The 9,770-nt window shown below is 43.8% G+C and overlaps 1 protein-coding gene across 1 annotated transcript; it reads right to left on the bottom strand.

Annotated features, from left to right (window-relative positions):
- Positions 1-5,093: 5,093 nt before the first annotated feature.
- On the bottom strand, positions 5,094-5,468 carry LOC135697658 (histone H2A-like). Its single transcript, XM_065217433.1, has one exon. It carries the CDS (start codon positions 5,466-5,468, stop codon positions 5,094-5,096), a length of 375 nt encoding a protein of 124 aa, XP_065073505.1.
- Positions 5,469-9,770: the final 4,302 nt, after the last annotated feature.

Here is a 9,770-nt window from a genome sequence, read left to right as displayed (position 1 = left end):
TCGGTCGCCTTCGCTTTTTTTTCTCTGTCAGCTCGCCGTTGCGTCGTTTGGGTCGTTTGGGTCTCCTTGAACGATTTTACCACACGGGAAACGGTAGAATTGTCGATTCCAAACTGTTTCACGATCCACCTATGAGACTGGCCTGGATTTTCCACGACCGCTCCCATATTTTTTTTGTCGAAGCGCTTCTTGCTTGTGAGCCATCTCGATAAACACTTGACAGATTGTGTCGAGATTTTTCACGTGTAAACATTACACTCTAAAGTAGTTTTACTCAAAATTTCATTAATTTTTACCCATTCAATAAAAAGTTATAGGTACACAAAAGATGATGTTGCATCTTTTTCGAGTAAAATCTTTACTTTTTTGTAAAGGATTTTTGCATTAAGGATGCGACATAAAAACTAGTTTTCAAGTCATTCTTTTTGGATCAATAAACCAGTCTTGTTCGAGAAGGATCATTTTTTCACTTTTGCATTTCGATATGCCCATTCATCACATAGGATAGCTCTTCCGATATTTGCGATATGAGCATTAGCAAAATATCAGATCTCAGGGGTGACTTCATGTTTTCTGAGATCTCAGTAAAATTGATTGCTGAATACTTGACTGCGCAAGTCAAGGCAAAAAACTCCTGATATTCGAAATTAATAAAAATTTACCAATAAACCTGCTTGGTCAAGAGCAATAATTTTCTGAAACGACAAGTGGAAAGTACCTGTAAAAAACCTTGAATGATCTATACATAATTGATGAATTTCCAAATAAAATTCTTGAAGTAGCAATATTTACTACTGCAATGTTACTTATTTTCGCAGTTTTACCGGTGAAAAATGTATTTTCTATTGCTACTTTCCACTTGTCTATTGTCTATCATTTTCAATAGTTCATTGCTCCCGACCAAGCATATTTATTGGTAATTATAAGCATTTTAAGTACAAGATGTGAATTCTTTAGGTGTCGTTTATATTTATGCCGTTCGCTATTGGCAAAAGGTTTTTGCGACCATTGAAAAACTACAATATTCCATACAACAACAAAAAGTGCTCCATAAGGAATCATGTCATTAAAATTTACAACATTCTCCACAAGTAATCGAAAATGTTCCATGGGTAGTTCAAATTGAACCGGAAGTGTTATGACTTCAAGTGAAACATTGTACCAGTAAATTATCCCATCAAACACCATAAAAATATGAGAATGTTCCACAAATAGTAGAAAACCGTTTCAATATTTTGTGAACTGGTGATCTACAATTATATCGATGTTGTTTCTTTTAAAACTAAAATTGCACCATAAAGTGTATGATGTTAACATTGAAGAACTCTAGCAGTTTCCATACCTTCATCAGATCTCACCATATAGAAAAGAAAATGCTCCATAAACTTAATCAAATCCTGAACCATAAAGAAGGCAAAGTTTACATTTGGCAGATGTATCATCAATTGGCAGCACTGAAAGGATTTGCATGGAATATAAGCTGGATAAGCTTCATTACTTTCACTTTTTAAGTATACTATATGTATTATAAAATGCTCCATAATGAATAAGCAATTAGCAACACATTTAGTGGAAATCGCTCCATAATTATTGCTCAGTTGATACTTTAAGTTATTTTGCGATACTTAAAGTCCCCTCGCCAGGAGAGGCCCATAATGGAACATTATTGCTTTATTAAGAGGCCTTTTCCATTATTTATGGAGCAGAATTTTAGGGAAAACGCAACAAGAAGTAGTAGTAGGATTATGAAACTGTACCTGTATATTTCTGGTTACGCAATAATTTAATAATGCATTGTTCCATAGAGAATTTATCTTGTTCCATAATATTCTGTTCATAGTATACTTAAAAGTTAGGGTTTTCCCCTATAAGAAAACTATTCAACAGAACTCTCCTTCACGGAACCGAATTTTGTTCATTTAAATCAAAAATATAAATGTTCATTCTATAAACATATGAATAATTAAAAATAAATTAAAAACATGTTTGCAACAAAAATATATATGTTTGAATTAAAGTCAAAAGCATGTTTATTTCAACAATATAGAATTTGGGTAAACGATTTTTAGCGTGTCCTGCCTTTTTTTTCCTTCTTGTTTACATTCGGAAAAAAATGCCTCAATCAACTGAAAACGGCCCGCAACAAAATCGAAGTCATGGATTCGGAAACCCACCTAGGTAAGTGTCTTAACAAAGTTCCAGCTCGATAAAACCGGAGGAGCCCCAGCGGTATCGACGTCACTCTGTCGTTTCTGATGCCGATCCTGTATCATCCACCTCCACAACTGACGTCGAAAGAAAAACGAAAATCCGAAATAGATTTTGAATCTATTCCGGATCCTTCGCCGGCGTGAGGACCAGCGTTAGAAACGACGAAACGACGCTAATATCACAAAGTTTCACTGGTTTTACTGAACTGAAACTTCCGGACACTCACCCCGACGGGTCCCCGCATCTCGGACCAGGACCCAACATCCACAGCTTACCCTTAATGGCACCCGAAAAAAAGCAGGAGCTTAGATACCTTGTCTACAGATCGTTTTTTCATCTCATTGCAATCCATTTTTTTTTGCTTTATCCTGCAAATATAATTAAAAATTAAGTATGCTTCTTTCAAACATAAGAAGCATGTTTAAAATAAACATATTGATTTTTGTTCACATACTTGTCAAACCAAACAAAAATATTCACGTTTATTTTCAACACGAATATTTTTAAAATGAACGTAACATTATTTTTGTTTTAAACATTAATATCACATGACTTCAAACATGGAATACGTTTGAAATAAACCTTGTTTATTTTTGTGGCCAGAACAAACTGAGTTTACGTTTAAATTTACCTCAAATATTTTTGTTCCAACGATAAATTTTTCTGCGTGTTACTGAATGCTGATTTCATATACTGTACTGCACCGAATACCGGACGGTCCATTAATCCAGACATTTTGTAAACATATTAAATATTACGTCTACTTTTCAACATAACTCATCACTCATGACGTATGGATTGTTTGCATCTTATTATCTATCAACGAAATCAGCACCTACCACCAGGCATGGAAAATCATTTGTATTCATTTCGTGCATTCATTTGTCCCTAACTTTTGACGTTGGATAACGTCTTTCGGCAACATACGGGGGTACAAAATTGAAAACAGTCATTTTGGATGAGTTACGAAAAATTAAAAGATTTTGAACGATAATAACTCAACCATCTCTCGATAGATTTACGAGATAATGGCATCAATCGATTGGAAATATTTCTAGCAATTTACTGAATGTTTCAAAACTATTGATTTCATTCTGTAAACTATTGAAAAATGGTTAAAAGTAAACCATTGTCTAAAGATGGTGAAAATCGATTGATTTTTTTTATATTCTTATACTTTCTCCAACTGAGACATCAGATGCGAGTATCTGACACCTCTGATATTTTCTGTTCTACTATATAAGCGTCCAACAAGGTCGACCGTTCCATCATTGTCTATCCGATCGTCGACCCAGCAGCAGAGCAGCAGAGCAGCGGAAGCAGAGCAACGGCAGCAGAGCAGCGGCAGCAGAGCAGCGGCAGCAGAGCCTGGGGGCGAAAGGGCAACTACGCCGAGTGCGTTGGTGCCAGTGCTCCGGTATACTGGGCCGCCGTCATGGAATGCCCAGCTGCTGCAGTTCTCAGTCGGTCGTATTCACCGGGCAACTACGCCGAGCGCGTTGGAAAAATGGCCCTTTTCAGGGCCACAACATTATTATTAATTTTCTAATGCCTTTCCGACACTTTTTTCATGACTTTCATCGGCCTCCTGATATTCATGTGATTTTGTGGTGGGATTTTTAGCTATGTGAAATTCACATGGTTTTCATCCATTAGATACCTATGTGGTAAATTTTTTGAGTGTGCTTCGGCAATCAAAATAAAGTTTGCACGATGGAAGCGCACATCGTAAATTTCGTTCATTTTAGTAATAATTAAATTGCCCCTCTCCCCCTACCCTCTGGAAGTACATGAAAAGCCTTTTTGTGAGGGGAATTTTTCAAAAGGATGCCGATTAAAATAATGGGTACCATTTTCTGAGGATGAGATGAGAACGATTCGTCATCCATATGAAGCGTGTCACGATCATTCCCAAGGTATTTTGTGTTCACCTACTAACCAGGCTCGGTTTTATTGTTCTATGAGCCCACAGTATAGGCGTAATAATAATCTAGAAGTATCGCTTCAATACGATTAACCGGTTGACTAAGCAAAGAAGACCGGAAGTCCCAACGGTAACGGTAAATGTTGAGCAATGAAGGAACAATACGCACACCACGATCATTTCTGAAATCTCAACCGTAATTTGCTAATGAATTTCATTCCGCTGCATCAATGTAGGCCATAAGTCCAGGGCCACCGCAGCTCTGCAAGGTAGGGGAAATGGATCTAAGATTGGGCCCATCGCTAAAAATCTGCTATTTACCAATCTTATCTATATGAACGTGTCGTTGGGACGTTACTGATGGATATTTTAGGGCGCTATTGAAAATTTAGTCGTTAGTTTAATTTTAGATATTTTTCCTTTGGTTTGTTTTTTCCGTCGATCTTGTTTTCCGTGCTGAGCACCAATACTACCGACGTGCCAGGAAGGCAGCTCCCACACCTGGACCCTACCTATCGACCCATCAACTCATGAACCGGGGACCAACGGCTTTACTTCCCATCCGAAGGAAGGCGTGATCAGAGATGTTATGCCTCAGAACATCCCGGCGGCGCCGACTGGGATTGAACCCAGGCCTGCTGGGGTGAGAGGTAATCACGCTTACCACTACACCACCGGCGCCGTTCCTAATTTTAGATATGGATGGAATGATAACACTGCACTGGTTAATTTCTTGGAACACGCCTACACTAATCAACCATCATCGAACTTACTCGATGAGGATATCAATTAACTAGGGAGAGCATGACAGAAAGATTCAACCATGTTTTTAATGGATTCATTTTATCACTCCTTGCGCACCACGAAGGAAACTGTTTTGAAAACGAAACTCTTTACCATCAAATTGGTCGTCCTGAAAAGGACGGATTTTGTTAAAGGGTGGGAACTTCGATCGAATTTAGGCCTTCTTTTCGGTCTTCTTGGGCAACAGGACGGCCTGGATGTTTGGCAGGACACCACCCTGAGCGATGGTCACTCCGGAAAGAAGTTTGTTCAGCTCTTCGTCGTTGCGGATGGCCAACTGCAGGTGACGTGGGATAATTCGGATTTTCTTGTTGTCACGAGCGGCATTTCCTGCCAACTCGAGAACTTCAGCGGCCAGATACTCCATCACGGCAGCCAGGTAGACGGGAGCACCGGCTCCAACACGCTCGGCATAGTTGCCCTTTCGGAGTAGACGGTGAATACGACCGACTGGAAACTGCAATCCAGCGCGGCTCGAACGGGACTTTGCCTTTCCCTTGAGTTTGCCTCCTTTTCCACGTCCAGACATACTGCGAACGACACGAACAGTTCGATGCTGAAACTGTAATGATGACATTTCGTTTTTTTTTTTTTTTTTTTTTGCCATTTAAATGATCTTTATTTCTTGTGATTGTGTGGTTTACATGTATGAATTTGTTAAGTGACACAGATGCGTCTTTTCAACTTTGGTACATTTGAGATTTTAATTATTATTTACAGTTCCTAGTCCTATCAGGCCTATTTTAAAGTATGACCACCTTGGTGGGATTGGTTTGATTTGAATTGGAAAAGGGAGACTACTTATAACTACTATTTACAACTACAACTAACCTACAACTACTATGTACACCTAACCTACTATATACAAATTGCTTATCAAAGCATGTTCTGATAAATTACATTTTTGTGTAAATTTAGTCTTAATTTCGTTAATTTTGGAATCTATTTTGGCAATGCCTGCCTCTTCGTGTAAATTTGTTATTCTAGTGTCAAAAGGACGATCAAGAACCATCCTCAGCACTCTATTCTGAGCGACCTGAATTTTGTTCCTGTGAGTCTGTGCACATGATTCCCACACCGGAGCTGCGTAGAGGATCGCAGGTGCTATGATTTGTTTGTAGACGGCCAGTTTGTTTACCCTTGAGAGGCGAGATCTGCGGCAAATCAGCGGATACAGACACCTAACCAAGGCGGAACACTTGACTACGGTTTTCTCCACATGCGAGCGGAATAGAAGCTTTTCGTCAAACAACATCCCGAGATAGGTTACTTCGGCGGACCACTCAACCCTTGTGCCATCCATGATTACAGTACAAGAGGGAGCCGGTTTTAGTTTGGGTGATTGTCGATGGAGGAACATGATTGTTTGTGTTTTGGAAGCATTGATTTTGATTTTCCACGTGGTGGCATAATCAGCAAAGGCGTTAAGGCATCGTTGAAGTTTGTTCGTTATTTCGCGAGGCATCCTTCCTTTGACGGCTATTGCGGTATCATCTGCGAACAGGAAAAACACGCAACCGTCTCCAAGGGGAGGAATGTCGGAAGTGTAAATGCTGTAGAGCAAGGGGCCCAGCAGACTGCCTTGCGGGACTCCTGCAGGGATGGAAAACGTGTCTGAAAGACAACCATTCAACGATACCTTAAACGACCTTTGCTGGAGGTAGCTACGGGTGATTTTAACCAGATGTAATGGAAAGTTGAAGTTACAGAGCTTGTATACAAGCCCATTGTGCCAGACATTATCAAACGCTTTCTCAACGTCTAACAAGGCCATGGCTGTGGACTTGGATACAGCTTTGTTACTTCGGATGTTATTCATCACCCGCACTAGCTGGTGATTGGTGGAGTGCCCCTTTCTGAACCCAAACTGTTCCGGAAGGAGAATGTTATTTTCCTCGACAAACTTGAGCAAACGATTGAGAATGAGTTTCTCGAACAATTTGCTCAGCGCTGAAAGGAGGCTGATTGGTCTGTAGCTTGAAGCTAGCGTTGGGTCCTTCCCGGGTTTGCGGATAGGTATGATTTTCGCTGTCTTCCAGATGCTTGGAAAGTAGTGCAGTTCCAAGCATCTGTTGAAGACAGCAGCCAGCAGAGAGTGAACCTTCATGCTGAGATTTTTCAACACTAGGTTGAATATTCCGTCAAACCCGGGGGCCTTCATGTTTTTGGTGCATTTCAGCGCTGAGCAAATCTGTTCCACTGTGATTCTATCCTCCGGAGGGATGGCACAAGGGGAGGAATCAAAGTTGAGTACGCATTGCTCAACCTGAACTTCGAGCGGACTTTGGATGTTGGAGCCAAGCAAGTGCGATTTGGCAATATGCTCACCAATCGCATTTGCTTTCTCCTGAGGGGTGATTATGAGCCGATCGTCATCATTTTCATCTTTTAGTGGCGGAATGGGTTTAGGGTGCGTCTTTAAGACCTTGGCAACTTTCCAGAATGGTCTGGAGCGGTCGTCCAGATTCTGGACAAGCCGCCCGAAGCTTTCGTTCCGGAGTGAGACCATTCTGGAAGCAATCTCCTTGTTCAGATCGGCCATTTCACGTTTCATCGCTTGATCTCCAGTCCTCTGAAACTGGCGTCTACGAACATTTCTCAGGCGAATTAAGAGTTGGGTGTGGGAATCAATAGCAATAAACTTACCCCTCACAGGAACTCGTCGGACGCACGCCTCGTCAGCCACGGTTATGGCTTGGTGGAGTCCCTCCAACGCTCGGTCGATGTCCTCCACGGTGTCAAGCGGCGGGTTGTCGATGATGTGCCTGTCTACCACGCGTCCAAACTGGGCCCAGTTTACGCGATGATAGTCCTTGCGCAGGCTTGAAGCAGGAGCCACGTTGCAGCCCAGCTCAGACACCACCGGTTGGTGGTCGGAACTGAGTTCGTTCAAGGCTACCGGCTTGGACAAGCCGATATTTGTCAGGAACAGGTCTAGTGTCGATGGGTTGCCCGCCGGTGAGATAAATGTTGGCTCATCCGAAAACCAAACGGAGTACAGCCCATGCTGTGAGTGGTCGAACAGGAGACGACCGTTCTGGTTCTGCTGGTAGTTCCGCCAGGCCTCATGGCGAGCATTCAGATCTCCTCCAACTACGAAGCGGGAACCGGTACGGGTGATGGTGGACAGGTCCTTCTTGAATTTAGCCGCTAGTCCACTGCTGGCGGCACACTGTCGAGGGCAGTAGACGGCGATGAACTGGACGTATCCAGTCGACGACTCCACCTCCACACCAAGGGCCTCGATGATAGTGGTGCGGATATGGGACAGAGTGTGGTATTTTATTCCTTTCTTGACGACGACCGCAACACCACCCCCCTTGGAGCTGGTGCGATCAAGCCGGATAATGTTGTGGTCAGGCAACCAGAAGCTGTCACCGGACTTTAGATGGGTCTCGGTTAGAAGGCCCACGTCGATGCTGTGCTTGCGGAGGAAGTCGGCAAGCTCAATCTCTTTTGCTCTTACAGAGCAAGCATTCCAGGTGACGATACTTAGTGGTTTAGACGCCATACTGGATGATGAACTTACCGAGCACTTGGATCTGTTCGGGCTTATTGCGGCACTTACGAAGAGCACCGGACATGTTGACGAAGATTTCCATCAGTTCATCCGCTGAGAACAGATCGGGGTTGTTGTTTTGCGCTGTTGGTTGTCTCCAGAATCCAGGGGGGGATGGAGAGCTTTGGCCAGCAGAATCACCGGAAGTTGCTTGAGCGGAATGCACCCGTGAATTCACTTGCCTTTGCTGAGGAGCACGAAGGGGCGGGAAATCCTCCGTCCGAAATGCCGGGACTTTGTCCTTCTTGCGTCCTGGTTGGTTGTTAGTTGCCGCCTGTTTTCGGATGCGTTTGAAGTCCTCGCGTTTGGAGCACTGTCTGTCGGAACCTTGATGAGCACCACCACAGTTGGCGCATTTTAACGCCACGGCTCCATCCGCAGGGCAGTTGGAAGTGGCGTGTTCTTGAGCGCAGTTGCTACAGCGTGGCTTGATGTTGCAGTTGCGAGTGCCGTGTCCAAAGTTTAGACATCGTTGGCACTGGGTCACATCGCGATGGCCTCCACGGTATGGCTCCCATCGTACGATTATGGAGTAGATTGAGCGGATAGCCTGCAGCGCATTCAGCGTCACCGTTCCCTTCTGGAAGTGCACCAGGAAAAGACAATCCGGGTACGTCTTCACGTTTTCGTCTCGCCTCGTCATCCGAAAGACAGCGATTGGGGCCAGCTTGTACCGGTCCTTGAGTTCTTCTTCGATCGCCTTGGGATCAACATCCGGTAGACCCCTGATGACTACCTTGAAGGGCTTTTCACCGGGGATGTCGTGCGTGAAGTATTCCGCATTGGAATCCTTCAGGAATTTGACTGCGATTTCGTATTCCGCTTTCGTCCGAAGCATCACCTTAGTGCCGATCCTGCTGATCTTGTACTCAGCTGCGATGCCCAGCGATGCGAAATCGCCAATGAGCGTCTTGAGTGGCACTACCTTCACCACCAGTGGAGGAAGCTTGATTTTCGCCGCACTCGGGCCGGCAGAATTCTCGGTTTCGACGGCGTCGCCGAAATCACCGATGTCGCTGGCGTTCGTCGCGGTAACATCGTCGCGTCCGCTCGTACCATCGGACTGACCTTGGTTCTTCTTCCTCTTTTTCGTCCGCTTCACAGGGACTGGGTTGGTATTTCCAACATCGGTGGGCAGAGTAGCGTACCTATTTGAGGTAGGTACCGAGCTACCCTCACCACTGTTCTTCTTCTCCGCTTGTTCACGAAGTCGGCTCCGAGAGCGCTGTCTTCCCATCACGCGATGCGACCGACACTACTGACGACGCGACG

The sequence above is a fragment of the Ochlerotatus camptorhynchus genome, unplaced genomic scaffold (genome assembly GCF_037179485.1).
Source record: "Ochlerotatus camptorhynchus isolate MF236.1 unplaced genomic scaffold, CSIRO-AGI_Acam_v1.1 ptg000077l, whole genome shotgun sequence".
Taxonomy (NCBI): domain Eukaryota; kingdom Metazoa; phylum Arthropoda; class Insecta; order Diptera; family Culicidae; genus Ochlerotatus; species Ochlerotatus camptorhynchus.
The sequence above is the reverse complement of the archived record's forward strand: the minus strand, read 5'-3'. Positions and strand labels throughout refer to the sequence as shown.

Bases quoted from the DNA above. Each gene is read 5' to 3' on its own strand.
- LOC135697658 (XM_065217433.1), bottom strand. From the start codon at position 5,468: ATGTCTGGACGTGGAAAAGGAGGCAAACTCAAGGGAAAGGCAAAGTCC.